A 24,182-nucleotide genomic window follows, 5' to 3' on the forward strand; every position below is an offset into this window, starting at 1 on the left:
TGCGAAGTCCAATACATAATGTAAATACACAGCTTATTGTAGCAACAAACTCATTTTTATGAGCTCATTGGGTTGATATTTACAGAATTGCACTTACTGATATCTTTCCACTGCAGATCACTTTTTGTGGTTGGACCAGAAGTTCCTATTCTTCTGCAGCAAAATACACAATAAGCAGCCAACGACATTCTGTAGATGTACAAACAAAAATTATTAATTTAGATAATATAATTAAAAACCTGCAGCAAATTTCTGTGTCTTCTCCCCTCAAGAGCAGAAAAGCATTATTCATTTATATTGAACACTGAAGTGACAAACAGCTAGAACCTAAGAAATCTATAAATTACTGCATTTGGTAGCTTACACTTCAATGATAAAAGTTTAACACAGTGCTTTATAAAACTGTGTGTTACAGTTGATTTTACGGTGCATATTTTTCAAATTACCTCTCTCCTCTAGTAAGTCTCCATTGCCAGGGGGCAGTGCCAGGCACCAGTGCACCAAGTGCAAACCTGGGGCGGCAAGCCGCAGGGGGTGGCCTGCTGGTCACCATGAGGGTGGCAGTCAGGCCGCCTTTGGCGGCATGCCTGCAGGAGGTCCACCGGTCCCGCAGTTTCAGAGGCAATTCCGTGGCAGGTATTCCGAAGGCGTGGGAACAACGGACCTCCCGCAGGCATGCCTCCGAAAGCCACTTGCCTGCCATGCTTGGGGAGGCAAAATACATATAGCCATCCCTGTCCATTGCTGCACCTTAGTAGCTATTCATTTCAAGACATTACTCTGCATCATACACGCTTTTCAACCACCAATATGTAGTAATCTCATTGTTCTTAATGTTTAGAACTGATTTTGTTCATACAACCGTCTGTTTGATAGGGCTTTCAACAACAAAAACATTTACATCTTTGAAAGATATATTTCACAGAAAATGTTAGAAGTCTTCTGCCGTTAAAAGAGTTATGATTAGGGCTACAGTTTTCACATGGAGGTCACAATGTTCATGGTAATCATGAATCTGAACAGAGTCCATGAGGAGCCCACACTGTACTCATTCTGCAGCACCAGCTCCTGTCCTGTGGGGCTCAGTCCAGGTCCTGACTCTGCGCATTGCAATACCACTCAGGTTTGGCCCTTCCACTCTTCTGCAGATGAATACAGAAGAGTGAATTGGCCAAATCTGATTAGCACTGCAACCTAGCTACCCATACAGTCACAATACCACTCTGGTGCGGCCCATCCGCCTCTCTGTAGATGGAAATATAGGGGTGGATGACCAAACCTGAGTGGTGCTGCAACCACATGAGATAGGTTGCAGCACCCAGAGTAGTGAGCTAGGCCCAGCTCTGTGCGACAAGAGCTGCTAATGCGGGCTCGCTCTTCAACCCCTCGCCCTTTTACTGTGACTTAGTTTTTCCCTGCACCTCTGCTGTGAAATTTACTAAATAATTATGTGCCAAAAATCGTACCCTCAGTCCTGATCCAAGAAGGTAAAAGTCTACACTTGATAAACATATGCTTTGCTCTAAATTTCTGTCATGGCCTGAGCTGATGAAGATCAAGCACAGTAAGGAGGTTAAGCACTATCCTACAGAAACAACTACCCTCATAAAAGAAAAGAAGCAAAGAATAGCTGTAGCTAACAGGTGGAGGATATTTTCTAGTGTGTGAAACTATAGCTCCCTCAACATTAAGAAGAGGTAGAATATTATCAGGACTGTGACTGCACTACAGTCTACTACAGTGTTTTTCAAACCATGGGTTGCGACCCAGTACTGGATCGCAGCATGTAAGGCACTGGGTCACCTTGCTCTGGTCCGCACCGTTGACCGGGACGTTAAAAGTCTCATCGGCAGTGCTGCCCAGCTAAGGCAGGATAATGTCTACCTTTTCCAACACCATGCTGCGCCCCAGAAGTGGCCAGCATCGGGTCCAGCTTCTAGGCAGGGGGGCCATGGAGCTGCGCGTGCTGCCCCCACCCAAAGCACCAGCTCTGCATTCCCATTGGCCGGAAACCAGCCAATGGGAGCTGGGGGGGGGGGCAGTGCCCGTGGGCGAGAGTAATGAGGAGCTGGACCTGTTGCTGGCTGCTTCCGGGGCACAGCGCGGTCCGTGGTACCAGGGTAGGCAGGAAGCCTGCCTCTGCATCCCAGCTGTGCCACTGACTAGGAGCCGCCAGAGGTAAGTCCATGTCCCAATCTCCTGTCCCAGCCCTGAGCCCCCCAAAACCTGAAACCCCTTTTTGTACCCCAAATAACTCATCCCCAGCCCCACCCCAGAGCCTACACCCCCAGCCCAGACCCCTGACCCCTTCCTGCACTCCAACCACCTGCTCCAGCCCTGAACCCCCACAAACCCAGAACCCCTTCCTGCATCTCCAGCCCAGAGTCCTGACCCCTCCTGAACCACAACTCCCTGCCCCAGCCCTGAGCCTCCTCCCACACCCTGAACCCCTCATTCCCGGCCCTATCCCACAGCCTTTACCCTCACACCCTACCCCTCCGCCCCAGCCCATACCCCAAACTCCTTATCCCCAGCTTTGTGCAGTCACAGGCATCAACAATTTTCTTCAACTGGGTCTCCAGAAAAAAAAGTTGGAAAACCACTGTTCTACTATAGAGAGAGGTCAGGCATGAAGCAAAATAGATATCTGATGTGAATACAGTCCCCACCACAACCACAAAGCATATTTTAAGAATATGGAAGCTCTGAATAATTAATTTTGCCAAAAGAACATACAACAGTCAGTCTGCCACTGAAGTATCTGAGTGCCTCTCAAATAGTAATGGGTTTATGCTCACAACAACGCTGTGACATATGTAACTACCATTATCCCCTTTTACACATGGGAAACTGAGGCTTAGATAGCCACACTGCAATTTTATCAACTACATAGAGCTAGTCTACACTACCACGCTACATAGGCGCAGCTGCAGCTTCTGGTGAAGATGGGCTATGCTGACTGGAGAGCACTCTCCCGTCGTCATAATTATTCCACCTCAACTAGAGGCAAAAGGTATGTCGGCAGGAGAGTGTCTGCTGCCAACAGAGTGAGGTGTGGACACCGCTTTAAGTCAATGTAATTTGTGTCGCTCGGGAGAGTGGCTTTTTCCACACCCATAAACAACATGGGTTATATCAACTTAAGTGGTAGTGCAGACAAGCCCGTACGATTCTCTCTTACTCAAGTAGTACCACTGAAGTCAGTGCCACCACTGAAGAAATTAGGTGCTATTCAATGTAAGTAAGGGAATCACTATCAAGCCCAAAGTGATTTAAGTCACTTGCCCAAGTAACATAGGAAGTTTGTGTCAGAACGGCGAACTGAACCAAGATCTCCTAAGTCCCTGTCTAATACCTTAAGCTCCAAAACATTCTTATGTTCAAATGTGGTACACAGTTCTCTTAACATTAAATAATGTTCCCTTGTTCCAGAGAAAGAATAATACTGTCTCATCGGGCCTGAATCACCATGCACTACCCTCCTCCCCTAGTCCACTGAAGGGATTTAATACTGCTTCTAGCAGAGTTAACTCCTGTGCAGATCTACACTTGGAAATGCACTAGTATTTGAGCAGTTTCTGCACAGCTCCACTCTATTCTTCAAACAAATTCTGAAGAAAACTTCAAACGAAATGCAATACTGTCAGTGACATAGAATTTGACTATTATTGGCTGAATTTGACGCAACAATAAGAGATGTGTATTCAGATTCTCTTTCATGTCTTAAATTTCATGCGGAAATCTCAGGATATAACATTAAGATACAAGAGAAGCATCACATATTGAGGGAAGTTGATTGTGTTCCCCCTACAGATGTCCCCTTTATGGTCATAATGGGTTTAAGTGTTACAGAATAAGGGTTACTCCTTCTGCATATGATTTATATGGGACCTATTACCCTAATGTCAGGGAAGATACCAAGATTTAACTGCATTGTCTCAGCAGATATTTTAATTTTCTGTCCTCCAAGTGAATAACTCTAATACTTGATAACTTTCAACATTTTCAAATTACAATACCAAGAAAAATTAGAAGATACTGTTCTACTAACTAAATCTAAATTAACACTAGGGCTCTGGGCAGTCTATTATGTTCAGATGTGGATTCAAGAAGAGGTAAAGTGTTCTTGGCTAAATTAAGTATTTATTGTCTACATGGGGCTCAGAATCAGATCTGGCATAAAAAGCTTATAAGAAGAGATGTACTGAGTCAATAAAACTTTATTAAAAACTCTTAAAGTTACTACCTTATTTCACTGACTGCCCAGTACGTGTCTTATAATATTAGAATTAAACAAACAAATACACTCATAAACATTGGAAAACCAGAAGACAGAGTTAAGGTTGCAGTTCTCAAAACAAGATGATGGAACGCAAGTAGTTGAGGTTCAGAAGTTTGAACTGATGAGTTGAAGGCTGAATGACTTCATTACTTACTTTCCATTACAGGTTCCTACATAGTATGTCTATAGTACATACTATAAAAATAAACAAAATATTATAAAAATATAAAAAATTGTGTACAGGTTCCTACATAGTATGTTCCTATCCAGTTTCACAAGGAAGTGATGGGAATCCAGAAGAGATGTGTTACCATTCATATTTTATATAGATATATGTGGCATTTTTTACCCAAGTGTGATTGTTCTGTGTGCATTACAGTTTGAATATTGGTAATCAAACGGGTTCAAATGGATCCCATAAGACAAGAGACCCAATGGAGTCAATACATGGGAAGATCCGGCAATACATTATCAGACAATGGAAAACCACTCCTACTTTTGATCACAGTAATAATTATAACTAATACTGAGCACTTTATGGCAAATCCTAATACATGTTCAAAGTCTTTCCAGAATATTTGGAACACGTTTCTTCCAATGTAGTGATGGATTCCATAAGAATACTAAAGGTAGATTCCAAACCCAGGATTACTGTTAATACAGATATGGTAGGTTACTGTAAAATATAAACAAAACAAAAATTATAATATGTCCCTAGGTACACTACGGTAACACACAGAATTATTATTTTATTATAGGAAAGAACATAAGAACGGCCATACTGGGTCAGACCAAAAGTCCATCTAGCCCAGTACTCTGTCTTCCAACAGTGGCCAATGCCAGGTGCCCCAAATGAACAGAACAGGCAATTATCAAGTGATCCATACCCTGTCGCCCACTCCCAATTTCTGGCACACAGAGGCTAGGGATACCACCCCTGCCCATACTCGCTAATAGCCATTGATGGAGGGGACCTACCCTCCATGAATGTATCTAGTTCTTTTTTGAACCCTGTTATAGTCTTGGCCTTCACAACATCCTCTGGCTGAGTTCCACAGGTTGACTGTATCATTGGATGTTTGTGTTCATATACTTATATAAGCTGCATTAATGAAGACATTAATTTCTTAAAATGCATTTAAAAAACAAATGAGTACTATCAAACATGTGTTCAACAATTAACTAATTATATTGGGACTATAAAAATGCCTTTTAAATAAACAAATGTCAAATTAAGTCACCATATGACCACAGTTCTTACTAACTCAAAATGACAAACTAATGCATGCACACACTGACAGTGCTCCCATAAGAAAAGTCTTTATGGGCCTGATCTTGGGCACTTGGAACTCCCAGTTAATTTAAAGTGATCTCCAAATGGAAAAAAATAAAAATGGGCTTGTGCCCTTTTTTAGTATTTGTTAGTTTCTGATTAATACTGTTCCACTCCTTCCAAGAAAAAGGAGCAGTTGCTCCGTGTGATGATTTGGGGAGTCTTATTTGTACAATTTACTAATTCTAATAATATGGAGTTGTTGTTATGAAAATTGTTATATCTCAATAGGGATTTCACCACTGCTGGCAAGACCCTCTCACATCTTCCCCATACCAGCAACGGAGAGTTGTCAATCTTAACAATTATTCCCTGACCACACAATAGTTATGCTAAGGAGGGTTTCCAAATTGGGAAATGAGTTCCCTCCAACTTCCCTCAGCACGGGGCTGGAGAATGGAAGTTCCTGAAGCAGGACAAAGAGACATGACAAAAGCAGGTTATAAATGTCTCACCAGGTCAAGACTTGTATAAACATAGGAAGTTGTGAGGGGAAGGGGATGGACCAATCAAGGTCAGAGAAGGCATGATGGAGAGAGAAGGCCTAAAGTTTCAGAATATAAATCATGCACTGGAACAGAAAGATTCTAGATAGCCCCAAGGAACTCTGACCTAAGCCCAAAGAATACTCTGGAGTGGTAAAGAAACTGAGGCAGGGAATTACATGTAGGGTTTATTATTTTTTAAAAGATCTGTGTATTTCTCATGCTATTAACAAGCAGAACTGTGAGTCCTGTGCAAAGTCTGTATGTGTTGTGTGCTACATGGTCTTTGAAGAGGTAAACCAGAAGGCTCACACCTTCAGGTGGAGATTTGGGAGAGGGTGTGTTTAAACTACAGGAGGACTGAACTGGTTCTAGGGGCTGCACAGGGGGCCATGTGGTCACAGCTCTCAGGAGGGGATTCTACATAGAAGCTCTGCACCTCAAGTGTGTGCCTGGGCTCTATTCAGACTCCAAAGGCTTAAAATACTTGAGGATCTAGCAGCTAGGTAACCTCACAGCAGTCTGGCGAGCAGCCAGAAGGGGGACACTCAATTGGACCTGTGACACTTGGTTCCTTCCCTTCAGCTCCTGCAATGAAGCTTGGGCCTTGTGTTCCCAGAAAAACTCTATAGTCCTGTCCATGCTACGGAGGCTTTAGAAAAATTTCCTAGCATTACTAATATCAACTTAGTTAAACCATAGCATAGATAACAGCAGCAGCCAGCAGGCTATTTCTCAGCACTGTGATATCTAATTCTGCACAAAATAAGCCTAAATTAATGGGGAAAGGGGCAGAGTGAAGGCACTTTGTCTATGCATGCCCTCCTCCAAGTTGCCTTTGACAAGGTGCTGGAAAGACGGTTGGCAGCTGGCACGCTGTCTAAACTACAGTTCTCAAAATCACTAACACCAGAGTATGCAATCGCCTGAAACAGTGTAGACAAGGCCTACATTGACTGGAGAACTAGTGAAAGGATTTCACAAGACTCAAGAAAATGAAAACTGAGCAAAATGAGAGGAGGGGAAAAGATTTTTGGTTTCATTGTTTAACCTTTTGGATTTGGTTTGTTTGGTAACTTTTAAACACCTCTTTAACTTCAATGGCTAAATAACATTTTGGAAGAAGGACATTTGTTGATTGAAAGGGCAGGTGTTAAAACTTCAAAGTGTGACAGTGCAAAATACCAGATTCATAGATTCTAAGGCCAGAAAGAACCACTGTGGCATCTAGTCTGACTTCCTGTATAATATAGGCCATAGAAATATTTGTTCCTCATGTAGGTACTTATAGACTGTGATCAAGTCATCCCTTAATCTTCCAATTGATAAGCTAAATAGATTGAGCTGTCTATCCTTATACAGCATGTTTTACAATCCTTTAAATCAATCAATCATTCTCCTTGCTCTTTTCTGAACTCTCTTCAATTTATCAACATCCTTCTTGAATTGTGGGCACCAGAACTGGACACACCAGCATCTGACAGAACTAAAACCAGGAAAGACTAGCCCTTACATTAGAAAATGTAACAAGCAAGAAAAACCAAAACCCTAACCACTCAAAATCAGAGGGGAGGGGTCAGGGAAAGATGTCACCCCCTTTTTAAAAAATCCTTTGCAAATCATCGTTAATGGGAATTCTAGCGGCTCAGTATCCTTAAAGATCGGTCTCAAAGGACTTTATTCTACTCCCACTGAAGATAATGGAAGTTTTCCCCACCAACTGCAATTGAAGCAAGATCAGTCCTAAAAGCACTGATCATAAAAATATTCATGCACATGAGTAACTAGTTCAATGGCACTTCTCACATGCAAGTACTTGCAGGATCAAGGTCTAATTTTGCAATACAGGGATGTGACTATTCTCTTTTTAAGAGCTAAGTTATATCTCTTCATTTAACAAAGAAGCTGCAGGTCTAACAAATCTCATAATCTGAGAATACATGGCCCTTCCCATCATGTTGTACATGGATTTGTTTATGGTAAGTGATTACCATTTATTTAATATAGAATAGATGAAGTACAGAACTGTTAGGAATATAAATATTTCCCTGGACTCCGGAAGATAACTCCACTTACAGAGGAAAACTGTCAATTCTGGGCCAATGTTTATGACATAACCTTATTCCCAGATTTGGACCTTAGCGTCCAAAATATGGGGGTTAGCATGAAAACCTCCAAGCTTAGTTACCAGCTTGGACCTGCTACCTGCTGCCACCACCCAAAAAATTAGAGTGTTTTGGGGCACTCTGGTCCCACTGAAAAACCTTCCCTGGGGACCCCAAGACCCAAATCCCTTGAGTCTCACAACAAAGGGAAATAATCCTTTTTCCCTTCCCCCCTCCAGATGCTCCTGGAGAGATACACAGACACAAGCTCTGTGAAACTACGCAGAGTGATTCCCCCTCTCCGTTCCCAATCCTGGAACAAAAGTACTTTCCTATTCCCCCAGAGGGAATGCAAAATCAGGCTAGCAATCCAACACACAGAACTCCCCTGATTTCTTCCTCCCACCAATTCCCTGGTGAGTACAGACTCAATTTCCCTGAAGTAAAGAAAAACTCGAACAGGTCTTAAAAGAAAGCTTTATATAAAAAAGAAAGAAAAATACAAACAAATGCGCTCTCTGTATTAGATGATACAACACAGGGTCAATTGCTTAAAAGAATATTGAATAAACAGCCTTATTCAAAAAGAATACAAATCAAAGCACTCCAGCACTGATATTCATGCAAATACCAAAGAAAAGAAACCATAGAACTTACTATCTGATCTCTTTGTCCTTACACTTAGAAACAGAAGACTAGAAAATAGAACTACTTCTCCAAAGCTCAGAGGAAACAGGCAGACAGACAAAAGACTCAGACACACACTTCCCTCCACCCAAAGTTGAAAAAATCCGGTTTCCTGATTGGTTTTCTGGTCAGGTGTTTCAGGTGAAAGAGACATTAACCCTTAGCTATCTGTTTATGACACGCCCCCCAAATTGCAGACAGTGGGGAAGCTCACTGGCGGCAATTTCCTTGTAGAACTTGAAAATAAACAGATTAATACAACACATGCACCTTTACATATACTACTAAGTATATAACTAACAGACTTTTACATTTTAAGAACACTTTTTAACTACTGGATTCTGGGAAACTCTCACGGGAGAGTGCATCAGCAACTTTGTTAGAAGCTCCTGTGATGTGTTGAATTTCAAAATCAAAATCTTGGAGAGCTAAACTCCAACGAAGAAGTTTCTTGTTGTTCCCCTTGGCAGTATGAAGCCACTTTAGTGCAGCATGGTCAGTTTGTAGTTGGAACCGCCGTCCCCAAACATATGGGCGTAGCTTTTCCAGGGCGTACACAATGGCATAGCATTCCTTTTCACTGACTGACCAGTGACTTTCCCTCTCAGACAGTTTCTTGCTGAGAAACACGACAGGATGGAAGTTGTGATCTGTTGCTTCCTGCATGAGCACTGCTCCTATACCACGCTCAGATGCATCTGTGGTTACTAGGAATGGTTTGTCAAAATCCGGGGCCCTGAGTACAGGGTCAGACATGAGCGTTGCCTTAAGCTGGGTAAAGGCTTTTTGACACTCATTAGTCCACTTAACGGCATTTGGCTGGGTCTTTTTGGTTAGGTCGGTCAATGGGGCAGCGATTTGGCTGTAGTGTGGTACAAATCGCCTGTAGTATCCGGCCAAGCCTAAGAAGGATTGGACCTGTTTCTTTGACCTTGGGACAGGCCACTTTTGGATAGCATCCACCTTGGCCTGTAGGGGGTTTATGGTTCCTCGACCCACCTGGTGCCCCAGGTAAGTCACTCTGTTTTGGCCTATTTGACACTTTTTGGCCTTAACAGTTAGTCCTGCCTGCCTGATGCGCTCAAAGACCTTTTCCAGGTGGAGTAGGTGTTCGGGCCAGGAGTCTGAAAAAATGGCCACATCATCGAGGTAGGCAACTGCAAATTCTCCCAGTCCAGCTAGTAGACCGTCTACCAGCCTCTGGAAGGTGGCGGGTGCATTTCGAAGGCCGAAAGGAAGGACATTGAATTCATACACCCCCGTATGGGTGACGAATGCTGACCTCTCCTTGGCAGGTTCATCTAGCGGTACTTGCCAGTACCCCTTGGTTAAGTCTATGGTAGAGATGAACTGGGCACGTCCCAACTTTTCCAATAGCTCATCAGTACGTGGCATTGGATAGTTGTCCGGACGAGTTACAGCATTTAGCTTACGGTAGTCCACGCAAAAGCGTATTTCCCCATCTGGTTTGGGTACCAGAACCACTGGAGATGCCCAGGCACTGGTAGATGGGCGGATTATACCCATCTGTAGCATGTTCTGGATCTCCCGTTCTATAGCAGCTTGGGCATGAGGAGACACCCGGTAGGGTGGGGTTCTGATTGGGTGAGCATTACCTGTATCAATGGAGTGGTATGCCCGTTCAGTCCGTCCTGGGGTGGCTGAGAACAATGGGGCGAAGCTAGTGCACAGCTCCTTGATTTGTTGCCGCTGCAGACGTTCCAGGGTGGTTGAGAGGTTCACCTCTTCCACGCCACCGTCTTTTTTTCCGTCGTAATAGACACCGTCAGGCCACTCAGCATCATCTCCCTGGACTGTAAACTGACAAACCTGTAAGTCTCTGGAATAGAAAGGCTTGAGAGAATTAACATGGTACACTTTAGGCTTTAGTGAGGAATTGGGAAATGCTATGAGGTAGTTTACAGCTCCCAGGCGCTCTTGGACCGTGAATGGCCCTTCCCATGATGCTTCCATCTTATGGGCCTGTTGCGCCTTCAAGACCATAACCTGGTCTCCTACCTTGAAGGAACGTTCTCTGGCATGTCTGTCATACCAGGCCTTTTGCTCTTCTTGAGCATCCTTTAGGTTCTCTCTAGCAAGGGCTAAAGAGTGTCGGAGGGTGCTTTGTAGGTTGCTTACAAAGTCCAGAATGTTAGTTCCTGGAGAAGGCGTAAACCCCTCCCATTGCTGCTTCACCAACTGTAATGGCCCCTTAACCTCGTGACCATACACAAATTCAAATGGTGAAAACCCTAAACTGGGATGTGGTACAGCCCTGTAGGCAAACAGCAACTGCTGCAACACTAGGTCCCAATTATTGGAGAATTCGTTGATGAATTTTCTTATCATGGCCCCCAAAGTTCCATTGAACCTTTCCACCAGGCCATTGGTTTGATGGTGGTACGGGGTGGCAACCAAGTGATTCACCCCATCAGTTTCCCACAGTTTTTCCATGGTCCCTGCCAGGAAATTAGACCCTGAATCTGTAAGGATGTCAGAGGGCCAACCTACCCTGGCAAAGATGTCTGTTAGGGCCAGGCACACAGTGTTAGCCCTGGTGTTGCCTAGAGCTACTGCTTCTGGCCATCGGGTAGCAAAGTCCACTAAAGTCAGTACGTACTGCTTTCCTCTGGGCGTCTTTTTTGGGAAAGGGCCCAGAATATCCACAGCTACTCGCTGAAATGGGACCTCAATTATGGGGAGTGGCTGGAGAGGGGCCTTGACCTGATCTTGAGGCTTACCCACTCTTTGGCATACCTCACAAGACCGGACATACTTGGCAACATCCTTGCCCATCCCCTCCCAGTGGAAGGACTTCCCCAACCGGTCCTTGGTTCTGTTCACCCCAGCATGGCCACTGGGATGATCATGGGCTAAGCTTAAGAGCTTCCCCCGGTACTTAGTTGGAACCACCAACTGTTTTTGCGGCTGCCATTCTTCCCGGTGTCCACCAGAAAGAATTTCCTTGTATAAAAGTCCTTGGTCTATAACAAACCGGGATCGATTAGAAGAGCTGAGAGGCGGTGGGGTGCTCCGTGCCGCCGCCCACGCTTTCTGAAGGCTGTCATCTGCTTCCTGCTCAGCCTGGAACTGTTCCCTTGAGGCTGGGGTCACCAGTTCTTCCTCAGACTGTGGACTTGGGCTTGGTCCCTCTGGAAGCGATGTAGGTGATGGGGTTGTTTCCGTTGCTGGTGAACCGCTCTCCGCTGGTGCACCTGAGGGTATTTCAGGCTCTGGCTGAGCCTTTTGGGTATGGCTGTCGTGTGCTTCTGCCAGTTCTGGCTCGCTGGCGCCCTCTGGCGTTGAGTTTGAAGATGTGGTTGCACTTGCTGGTGCTGGTTGCTGTTCCAGTTCCGGGCCTGGGACTGGAGATGCTGTGGCTGTTTCAGTGGTAGGCATGGAATCCGGGTCCACTACCTCTGTCTGGGTTTCTGGTAACACAGACGGGGCCTCTGTGGACGGCTCAGGAACAGGAATGGGTCTGGAAGCTTGCCTGGTTTGGCTACGGGTAACCATTCCCACTCTCTTGGCCCGCCTCACCTGGTTGGCCAAGTCTTCCCCCAGTAACATGGGGATAGGATAATTGTCATAGACTGCAAAAGTCCACATTCCTGACCAGCCTTTGTACTGGACAGGCAGTTGAGCTGTAGGCAAGTCTACAGCTTGTGACATGAAGGGGTAAATTGTAACTTTGGCCTTTGGGTTGATGAATTTGGGGTCAACGAAGGATTGGTGGATAGCTGACACTTGTGCCCCCGTGTCTCTCCACGCAGTAACCTTCTTTCCGCCCACTCTCAAATTTTCCCTTCGCTCCAAGGGTATTTGAGAGGCATCTGGGCCTGGGGATCTTTGGTGTGATGGAGGTGTAATGAATTGCACTCGCATGGTGTTCTTGGGACAGTTGGCCTTGATATGTCCCAGTTCATTACACTTAAAGCATCTTCCATCTGATGGGTCACTGGGCCGAGGTGAGTTACTGGAGACTGGTGAGGTTGAAGGGTAGGATATCTGTGGCTTTACTTGGGTGGTATGTGGGGTCTTTGGCTGTCCTCGGTTGTAGGGTTTATGGTCTGTATGCCCCCTGTGGTAATCGTTCCCCTTGACAGTAGCTTTTTTGCTTTCTGCCAGTTCCATCCATTTGGCTCCAATCTCCCCCGCCTCAGCGATAGTTTTGGGATTTCTATCTTGTATGTACCGTGTGATGTCTTCAGGAACACCATCCAAGAACTGCTCCATTTGTATGAGGAGGTTCACTTCTTCCAAGGTTTGAATGTTGTTTCCTGTTAACCAGGCCTCATGGTTTTTTGCAATGTAGTAGGCGTGTTTGGGAAATGACACCTCTGGTTTCCACTTTTGGGTTCTGAAGCGCCGACGGGCATGATCTGGGGTTATCCCCATCCTGTATCTGGCCTTGGTTTGAAAAAGTTTATAGTCATTCATTTGCGGCTTGGGCATTTCAGCTGCCACCTCTGCTAAAGGTCCACTGAGTTGTGGCCTTAATTCCACCATGTACTGGTCTTCGGGGATGCTGTACCCAAGACAGGCTCTTTCAAAATTTTCCAAGAAGGCCTCGGTGTCATCACCTGCCTTGTAGGTGGGAAATTTTCTGTGCTGTGGAGCAATAATTGGCGCCGGGTTGTTAGGGGTGGCTGGCACATGCAGCCCAGCTTTTGCCAACTCCAGTTCATGTTTCCTCTGTTTTTCCTTCTCTTCATTTTCTTTTTCCATTTGTTTTTGTTGTTTTTCCATTTCTTTTTGGTGTTTTTCCATGTCTCGGCGGTGGGCCGCCTCATCTTCTGCTTGTTTCCTTCGGTAGGCCACCTCTTCTTCTTCTAGTTTTCTTTTGTGTGCTGCCTCTTGGGCTGCCTGTTCTCTTTGGAAGGCTGCCAGTTTCATGTTTTCTTCCTTTTCTTTTATCTCCATCTCTTTTTGTTTTATTTCTAGTTCCTGTTTGTGTTTTTCCATCTCTCGCCTGTGTTCAGCTTCTTTGAATTGGTCTTCGGCCTCCATTTTTGTCCTGGTAGACATGGTTCCTGTTTTCTTGTGTTGGGGTGCCCTCCGGTGTTTCTCTTTTGAACTGCAGGCTCTGTTGCCTCCTGAAGTCTGCCTAGCAACAGTGTTTTTTTCCCTTTCTCTCTCTAGCTAATGTTCAATTAAGGGAAACCAGAAAAACCACTTTATTTGCATGCATATAAGTGCTGGTACTTGCCACCTAATGGGAGGGCTATTGCATGACAAAAGACCCTCAACAGTCTTCTCGCTTAACATGCAAACCACAAACTGCTAGAGAGAGCAGAAAAAAAAATTCTCTCTGGTTCCCTTTTAAAACCAAACTGTTTCTCTCTGCTAAAAAGCCCTTAGCAGAGAAAAGAAAAATATAATATTCCTACTGGCTTCTGGATTCTGTCTAGATCCCACCGCTGCTACACCATGACATAACCTTATTCCCAGATTTGGACCTTAGCGTCCAAAATATGGGGGTTAGCATGAAAACCTCCAAGCTTAGTTACCAGCTTGGACCTGCTACCTGCTGCCACCACCCAAAAAATTAGAGTGTTTTGGGGCACTCTGGTCCCACTGAAAAACCTTCCCTGGGGACCCCAAGACCCAAATCCCTTGAGTCTCACAACAAAGGGAAATAATCCTTTTTCCCTTCCCCCCTCCAGATGCTCCTGGAGAGATACACAGACACAAGCTCTGTGAAACTACGCAGAGTGATTCCCCCTCTCCGTTCCCAATCCTGGAACAAAAGTACTTTCCTATTCCCCCAGAGGGAATGCAAAATCAGGCTAGCAATCCAACACACAGAACTCCCCTGATTTCTTCCTCCCACCAATTCCCTGGTGAGTACAGACTCAATTTCCCTGAAGTAAAGAAAAACTCCAACAGGTCTTAAAAGAAAGCTTTATATAAAAAAGAAAGAAAAATACAAACAAATGCGCTCTCTGTATTAGATGATACAACACAGGGTCAATTGCTTAAAAGAATATTGAATAAACAGCCTTATTCAAAAAGAATACAAATCAAAGCACTCCAGCACTGATATTCATGCAAATACCAAAGAAAAGAAACCATAGAACTTACTATCTGATCTCTTTGTCCTTACACTTAGAAACAGAAGACTAGAAAATAGAACTACTTCTCCAAAGCTCAGAGGAAACAGGCAGACAGACAAAAGACTCAGACACACACTTCCCTCCACCCAAAGTTGAAAAAATCCGGTTTCCTGATTGGTTTTCTGGTCAGGTGTTTCAGGTGAAAGAGACATTAACCCTTAGCTATCTGTTTATGACAGTTTATTCCCCAGCTGCCTCAACAAAATAGACAACACATAGTGAAATATCCCAATGGCACCACAACTGGTCCCTTTGGGGAATTTTTGTTTTCTATTTTTATTTTTAAAAACATCCAAACTAATCAACAGTAGTATCTATAAACTCTTCATTCATGGATTCTTTATGACCATAGGTAGAACATACTATTTGGGTGGTTATTAAGGATTAAGAGGTTAAGAAAAAGATGCACTGCATTATGAAAGGTATTGCCTTTTCGTTGTGTCTCTGCAGATACGATCAAGTTTATGGTCTGATCCTCCTTTCAGAAAGATTTTTATAATACCACCTGATCATAGTCTGTAACTGCAATAAGAACACTAATCTGTAACAGAAAACACTGCAGTTCCCTGCAATGATCAGAAATTTCATTTGAAAACACAAGGCCAAAGTCAATGTCATTCCTTTGTCTTCAGTGGGCCTTGTATCAGCCCCCTAAGGGGCAATACTGCTTAAGAGCTCAGAAGAACAAGAAAAACAAGGTGGGTGAGGCAATATCTTTAAATGAATGAACTTATGTGGGTGAGAGAGAGAAGCTTTTGAGCTCCACAGAACTCTTCTTCAAGCAGAAGAACAAGTTGTGACTCTAGACAGGAGAACAGATCTGTCTCCAACTCAAAAGTGTAGTTAGCATTCTGCCTGTTTTCACCACAGGGTTTAGGGCTGTCGACTGTTGGAATTTTGGACAAACATGATATTATGATAAGACAACACTCCCTTTGCTTAAGTTATTTGGGGTCCCAATAGTTTTCCACTGAAGTCAGAAGAATCCCAGAATCTCTGGGATCATGCTCTTGGGCTGCAGGGAGGAAGAAGCACTAGTCTCCGACAATTGTATAGGTATGAAACATCCAGATGTCACAACAACACAGGGGGAACAACCAGACACTTTAAAGATGACATGCAAAGGAGGGAGGGAAATCAATCTTATGCCTTTTTTACTTCTTTAATGAAATCTAAAATATTACTTTTATTTATGCTTTATCCCCACTCCTTCTTCAGGGAGACTCCACAACGGCCAGAAAACTAGCAAAGCAGCAAACAAGAGTCAAATGGAGTGAAAGCTGAGCAACTCAGAAGGGAAATGATTTTTAGTCAAGGTGCTTAAGACTCGTTATTTCTGTTGCCTTCATTGAGTGCTATTTAACTCCAATGTCTAGTGAACATTGCCTTGAACGGAGACACTCTTTCTCCAGGTAATCTGCCAAGCCTTTGGTTAAAAGGTTGAGCTTAAAACAACTTTGATGAGGGGGAGAAGTGCGCTATTTACCTCTCTCTATTGTGAAAACTATTTATTCATATCCTTTGGTTCCTATCTTTTTAACCAGGGCCTACCCTAATCCCACAACTGCTTACTTTGCTTAAGAGCCTTTGGTAAGGTACCTTGTCAAAGGTTTCCTGAAAGTCCGGTTAAACTACATCAACTGTACATCACCCTTGTCCACATGCCTGCTGATACCCTCAAAGAATGCTAATAAATTGGTGAGGCATAAGTCCCTTTTCCAAAAACCATGTTGACTCCCAACATCCTATGTTCTTCTATGTGTCAAATGATTCTGTTCTTGTTCCAACCAATTCGCCTGATATTGAAGTCAGGCTTACGGGCCTGTACTTGCCAAGATCGCCCCGGGAGCCCATTGCAAAAACTTCATTTCGCTTCTCCACAACAGCCTTGTCTTCCTTGAGTGCTCCTTCCGCACCGTGACCACCCAGCGGCCCCACTGACAGCCCGGCAGGCTTCCCACTGCTGTTGCACTTTACATTTTTGTTTGCTGTTTGTTTTAATCTTTTTTCCTAGTTGCTCTTCAGTCTTCACGTTCTGTTCAGGCCTGTCTCATTGCACCTCGACACGACCCTGCCCCGCCGCCCGTTCCCTCCCCTAGCCCAGAGCCCCGCAGCGCCCTCATGCAGCCCCCCCAGCTCAGGGGCTGCCTGAGCCGCTCCCCACACGTGGCTGGGCCAACAGCCCCGCCCCCCGGGCTCGCTCGCTCGCTCGCTCGCCCCCCGCCCCCGTTACCTGCCGCGCTCCCAGTCAGCTGCCACCTTCCTCCCGGCTCCCGACAGCTGTCAATGACGTACCCGTGTGTCGTCAACACGCAAGACGGGCCTCGCCCAATCCCCGTTTAGCGCCAGGGGCGGGGCAGGAAGAGAGCCGTGCTGATCGCGCATGCGCACGGCTGCTTTGGGGGTTGTCGCTGTTTGGTTCTCTCTTTAGAACCCGCGCGGCTGTCGGGCTCGGCGTCGGTTGCTCCGTCGTCAGGGAAACCGCAGGTTGGTGGCGGGGGGGGAGCGAATGGGAGCGGGCGTCACTCACCCCCGCTGCGGTGCTGCCCTCAGCCCCCTCCCCCACACGTGCGCCGTGCGCACTCCCATCAACCTCACCTGTTCCCCCCCTCCCCCAGCGTCTCCTCAGCCCTGGGCCCGCTGGCTCCCCTGAGCCGGGCCGCTGCCCTGGGGCTGTAACCGACAGACCCGCCCGCTGCACAACGGGTGACGGGGCTCCGTCCCGGTATCACCAGACTGGTCACCTGGGAGCTAGGGGCTTGTCTGCGGGGAGCAAGAATGGGCGGCGATTCCTACAGCCACTCACCTGCTGGACGCTCACTGGTGCCTGCAGACCCTGCTGGTGCGCACAGGTGGTTCCCTGATGCGCTTCAGTGTTGTCCTGCTGTTGTCAGGGGTCCTGCATTACAGCGCCCTAGCAAACGTTACAGAGAGATTGCTCCTGGCGGTATATACTGCTGTGATGGGTAACAGATATAATGTACATTACTTGTTACAGTATTTAGCAAAAAAAAAAGGGGAGGAGGGGAGTCTATGTAAAACTTAAACTGCTAAAAATAAACCCTGAAATTAAATTAACCCCAAAAAAACCAAAGCACTACTTATGATATTCAAAATCACTATCTATATTCTTTGTATGACTCATTTAAATAAACTCTGTAATTCTTTGTAAGATAGAAGATTCTGTATTAGTAACTACTACATTTGTTCCATTACTGTAATGTATGAAACAGCCTGCTCCTCATTTATGGTATTATCGAAAAATGTATGTATTAAAAATGTGACTATCTTCTCTAAGACTAAGATTAATATGCAAGCTAGAGTTTATTAATGTATGTAGGTTTTTGTTTATATTTTCATGTCATTTCACTAATTTTACAGTGACTTAAAAGTATACAAGGCCAAATTTAAATGGCCATTTTGATCAATGAAAAATCTGTTACATTATTTTTTCCCCCCTCTTTTCAGTCTCTGGTTACAAGCATAACCCAAAGCAAGATCTGTGTTCATTATCTGCCACATCTGGGCTTTCTAAGTGTGTTGAGAAGATGGTGAATGTCCTGAAGGGTGTTCTTATAGAATGGTTAGTAGTTAAACTGAATTTCAACTGAACACATTTCTTATTTGTTTAGTGCCTAAAACATCCTAGACACTTTACAGAACATGTAGTACCCTCACTCCCTTCATCTTTTCTCTCCCACTGAATAGAAGTCCTGCACAAATTCTGCTTAGACCAGTATGCAACTGTTTGCAGTTTATAATCTAAAAAAGTGAATTGTACTTAGTCTGTAAATTATTGCTTTCTATACAGTAAATGTATGCCACATAATCTACACCATTGCCATTAAATTCTAAATAAGGGCCAGACCCTCAATTATCCCCAAAATGTAGATAACACGAGTCAGGGTCTATGACATCCACTTCATGGCCATGATCTTGATTGTACGCTATACATGCCTTCTACTGTGCATTATGTTATACTTAAAACTTATACCAGCATAGCTGTCTTAGTCAAGAGTGGGGGGACAATCCACACCTCTAGAGACATAGCTATGCTGAGAAAACCTGAAGTGTAGATGCAGTGAAGCTGACAGAAGAGTGTTGTTGGTAGGGCAGGTAGTGATCCTACGCCAGCAGGAAAAACTCCTTTTGGTATACACTGTATCCACACTGTGGTCTGTAGTATAATAGTTCTAGACCACTGTCAGGACAGTGCCAGGGTGACCCTCCCTGGGGTATATTTTTTGTGGTCAGAGTTCACAGTGATAAGGTGTGAAGTGTTCACAATGCTTCTGAGGATTTGTCCCTAAGGGCCTGATTCTGCACCTATTGAAGTGAATGGGAGTGTTGCCTTTGAGAGAATTTGGCCTTAAGTAACCAAGACAATCAAAAACTGTTAGTATTTTGTGAAATTAAATATGGTAACCCAATATTAGAAAGCAGTGAGCCATAGTTATACTGTAAAATACCAAGTAGCATACTGTTCTGTGTTAACAAACATCTTCAAGTTGCTTCATGGAATTATTCCAACACTTGCTACAGTCTCTCCTTTTAACTTTTTCCAGTAGTATTTCAAACTATCCTTGCTTTTTCATAGAAGTATTTGTGGTATATGTACTTAAACTCTATTCTCTGACAAAATTATTTTCCTTCGGAGTAAAAATCTGATCAGCAGGAGAAGGTGAAAAGGTGGGAGAGAGGAAAGATGTGTGGGAGATACAGCGAGGAAAGGGTCTTTCAACCTACATGTAGTGCTGATCCCTATAATGTAGTTGTTTCAGCTTTCAAGCAAATCAGGCAAAGAGTTTGTTATAGTTTTAGTGAAGGCTAATAAAATAGAAAAGTCAGAGAAAATTGAAGCTAGTGACCATGTAATTAAATCGTCTTGAGCTATTATGGTAAACTATGCCAACAGGTTTATCTTCAGCTAACAGGCCATGACAGGAAGTTAAGGAGACTCAGACAAATGGGAGCAAAACATTTTAAAATGTTTGCCTTTTATATAGACACTTCTAGCATTTGCTTGTCTATTCACACATTAGTTCCATGCTAACAGCCCTGTCTAATATTAATGTGGAAGAAGCATGAGAGTAGCATAGCAGTTGCCAGTGGGACTTCTCTGCATTCCACTCCTGTATGCGTTCATTGCCAGACTCCCAGCACCCCAGCTGCTCTCAGGTGTGATAGGTATGAAGAGCCCATCACTTAGCTGCTTTTATAAATATTTTTAAGTGCAAGAAGGACTTGAACCTACAGCAGCCGTTCTCAAACTGTGGGTCAGAACCCCAAAGTTGGTCACAGCCTGCTTTGAATGGGGTCGACAGGGTTGGCTTAGACTTGCTGGGACCCAGGGCTGAAGCCCAAGGGCTTCAGCCCTGGATGGCAGAGTTCAGGTTGCAGGTTGCTTGAGCTTCAGCTTTGGCCCCCCTGCCCAGAGCCATGAGGCTCAGGCTTCGGTCCCCCCCTTCTAGGGTCGTGAAGTAATTTTTGTTGTCAGAAGGAGGTCACGTGCAATGAAGTGTGAGAACCCCTGACTTACAGTATTTACTGTGCTACTAACCAGTGCCCGTCCACTGTTTCCAGAAAGCTAGCTGGAAAAGCTTTGCCAGTTGTTGTCTTGCTGCTCATGGCCAGCTCAGGGAGTATGCATGGAATTCTGTGCTAGCAGAAGTCATAGAACTGTTGTAAGGGAATCTACTTCCTTAATATTTTTTCAAATTAATTTTTAGAACTTGTGAACGATGCCAGATGGACAGCACTAGAAACTGAAGTAATCAGTTAAAAACAACAAAAAATGTTTGAATTTTGTATCTGGGAACAGATCAAAGGAAAATTTGGCAAGGCACTGCGGTTGCAAGCTTCCCCGCCCTTTTAATGTGCATGCTAAGCCCTGTTCTGGAGGGACCACATCAAGGATTAGAATATAGTTAAATCTTCATGTATTAATTTAAAGCCTTTCTAGTATAACTGCCAGAAGGGCTCCAATTAATGCTAACTGTGATGGTTTTGTGGTGATGTGGACATCTGTCCCATGGGATCTGGCCTGAGACTACTAACTCTTTTCCAACAGATCACTAAACAGCAAGCAAGCAAATGCTAATAATTATCTGGCACTAGCAGTTTGGATCAGTAACCTGCCGTTGGATGAAGTTCAAAAGGAGACAACTGGTTATGGAGGAATGATAAATAATTTATAAAGAAGCACTTAGGGTATTCAATTTTTCCACCTTCGATTTTATATAATCTTAAATTTCTTTCCAGACATGCCAATGCAAATTAGTGTAACCTCTTTAGATGAGCATTAACTTGGTGGCTTTTTCACTTTTCTGGCTTCATAATTATTCTGTATCTTGCAAACGTCTTTCCTCACTCAAGTCATGCTTCTATGTGTTTTGAGGCCAATATCTAAAAGGATTTCTACATCATGTAAAAAGTTTACATTAATTTTGTGGTACGCAGTTCACCCAAATGTGTTGGTGGTTTTGTTTTCCCCCATAGAAGGTCTGGAAATATGGTAACTGGTACTAATATCAATTGCAGACCTTGCTAAATCTTATTTCCTCCTTTCTGTCAAATAATATAATTTCTAATATAAATAATGGTTTCTATTAAAAGATTCTGAGCCCCTTAGTTCTGACATCTACTGTTCCAGCACTGACTGCTGCACCAGCACATTCCAGTTGCCAGAATCCAGATTAGTTTAAAAATGCATAAATTTCACCGAAGAACATGCTTTTCCTGACTTGTGTAAAAATGTGTATATATATTATTAAATAAGTGCTGTGTTCCACTGATATATTTATATATTTCTGTCAAGTCAAAACTGCTAAATATATCAGTGGAACACAGCACTTATTAAAAAGTCTCATTTTAAATTATCTAGTCTCTTTGTAATGTGGCTATTGTAAAGATTGCCCTTCTTATGATATTACCTACACCTCAGCTCAATAAATATTTTTTATCACTGACCCTTTAACTAATTGCATTTAAATAAAACCTGAGAGCCCCAGAGGAGCTAGGTAAGGTGCCTAGATAAGGTATTGAAAAATTAACTTTAAAACACTACCAAAACAACCCCACAAAGTTTTGTCAAATATAAAATATTAGATAATTAAGGATTTACTGAGAAACTCTTAAACTCCATTTTGTGCTTCAGGTACAATACTATTTCATGCTATATTGTACTTAGGGCCCTTCATTTTCAGTTTTTATAGAAAAATTCTCAGGTTTTACAAAGGCTATTATACAGTTTTTACCCATTTTCATCCTAATTTTGGACCACTCACGTATATGAAAAAATGGATTGTTAAGAAAATCCAATACATTGGGTAAATGTTTATGCTAATAATAAATTGGTCTAAGTGTAAATGCAAGGCTATCTGTTAAAGACAGTATAGTGCAAGACACACATACATGCATGCACATGAATATGTACAGTGCATGTAATAAACCACAGCATTAAATTGCTTTTACTTTCAATACTCTTACTTTTCTCTATTTTTTGCTTTTTTTCTGTCCTCCCATTGCCCAGTATTAACCTGATATTTACTTAGACAACTGTGAAGTAAATTTTTTGTGCTGATTTTCATCTATGTTTTTAATTTTTATAATAAACACCAAAATTCCCAGGAAATTTTAAACAAAATCAAAACTGAAAGCAAAGGGCCTTGGTTTTGTCTATACTATTTATAGCTAAATCAGGTGAGAACAAACATATGTAAACTGAGGATATTAAATTATAATAAGTGTTCAGAAAAGGCAAATGAACCTTAAACTCATTGTTCATGTTTTACTGAAAACATATTTTTATAATACCAATATAATCAAGTATTCTCTGCAAGTCAGGCAATCAATTTTCTTCCTCTTGGGCCCTTTTAACCAGTCACAATATAATTCATAAAGTACTCCAAAAGGGTCAGTATTGCCTACATCCATCATCTTAGAAACACTTTCCTAAAAGTTATTCTTAAGCAATAAAGAACTCTTGAAAATGAGGATGCTGCTCAGGAAGCAGTTTTCACATTCCATTATTCCAAAGTTGTTTTACTTACTGCTGTGTTGCTGTATTGTGTCATATGACAATAATATGGATTCTGGTGCATGTTTGTCTCTACAGTGACCCAGCCATGAAGCAGTTCCTGCTGTATTTGGATGAGTCAAATGCACTGGGGAAGAAGTTCATCATACAAGATCTGGATGAAACGCATGTTTTTGTGTTAGCTGAGTTGGTTAACTTCCTCCAGGAGAGAGTGGGCGAATTAATGGACCAGAACTCTTTTCCTATTACACAAAAGTGAAAAGACCAGAAAGTGAATTGACTATTCCAAAATTGCAAGCAACATACATGGAATCAAAAGAGTTTTATTGTTCATTCTCTGCATGACTGATTAGGGAGTCTTAGAGAGAAGTGGTTACTATAACAAAATGGATTGTTTCCATACACTAAATACTTGTGAATTGGCTTTGATTTTTGCCATTTTGAGAGAGACTTGAAAAGCAGGATACCTTTCAGAGTTTGCTAGTCTAGAGGATTTTCTGATGCTTGGTATAAAAATACCATATTTGTGTTCCTTTACCCTCCTCCATTTCTTTTCTTGTCAAATTACATTATCTTACAAACAGAGGGTAATGGTGTCTTATTTATCAGCATTTCCTTAGAATATTGTGTGTTTCACATTCCTGCAGGTGAGATTAGAGCAGGTTATCGTATGATTGACTCTGATTAAACCATCTGTATTAACATATTACTTTGTGTAACTGATGAAACACCCTCAGTAAGTTGAGTGCATGATGACATGGAATACTTAGCTTTTATTTTTTAAATATTTGATGCACCAAAATAAATAAAATGTTTTCCCCTCAGTTTGTTAAACTTTGTTTACTAATTAATCATTTGCTAGCATAGCCTTGAGACAGTTACCTAATTCATAGTTCTCTATTTTTTCATTAAAATATTTGTATGAAAAAACAAAATACACCAATGATTGTTATTAGATTTAAATGGTTGCTGAACTGAATAGCAACAACAACAAATAGGAAGGAGAAATATGGCTGTAAATAGGGGTCAAATAGCACTTGAGCATGTAGTAAATTCGCCTAAAAGGAATTAACACCTCTTTACAATAAAGTGCATAAATAGGAGGTTAAAATAAATAATCACTCTGTCTACTTAAG

The 24,182-nt window shown here is 43.0% G+C and overlaps 2 protein-coding genes across 2 annotated transcripts in view; one reads left to right on the forward strand and one right to left on the reverse strand.

The window, feature by feature from the left end:
* SERAC1 (serine active site containing 1) overlaps window positions 1-17,323 on the reverse strand; it is a 57,828-nt gene extending 40,505 nt beyond the window's left edge. The window contains 2 exon segments of the mRNA XM_030558345.1: window positions 98-189; window positions 17,242-17,323. Of these exon segments, the coding sequence (XP_030414205.1) occupies window positions 98-188 (91 nt within the window). The 5' untranslated portion in view covers window position 189; window positions 17,242-17,323.
* Window positions 17,324-17,377: 54 nt separating this feature from the next.
* GTF2H5 (general transcription factor IIH subunit 5) lies at window positions 17,378-23,880 on the forward strand. The gene is made up of 3 exons (XM_030556654.1): window positions 17,378-17,495; window positions 18,477-18,591; window positions 23,125-23,880. The coding sequence occupies exons 2-3, from the start codon at window positions 18,557-18,559 to the stop codon at window positions 23,303-23,305; spliced, it is 216 nt and encodes a 71-aa protein (XP_030412514.1). The 5' UTR covers window positions 17,378-17,495; window positions 18,477-18,556; the 3' UTR covers window positions 23,306-23,880.
* Window positions 23,881-24,182: the final 302 nt, after the last annotated feature.

Source organism: Gopherus evgoodei, chromosome 3 (genome assembly GCF_007399415.2).
Source record: "Gopherus evgoodei ecotype Sinaloan lineage chromosome 3, rGopEvg1_v1.p, whole genome shotgun sequence".
Taxonomy (NCBI): domain Eukaryota; kingdom Metazoa; phylum Chordata; order Testudines; family Testudinidae; genus Gopherus; species Gopherus evgoodei.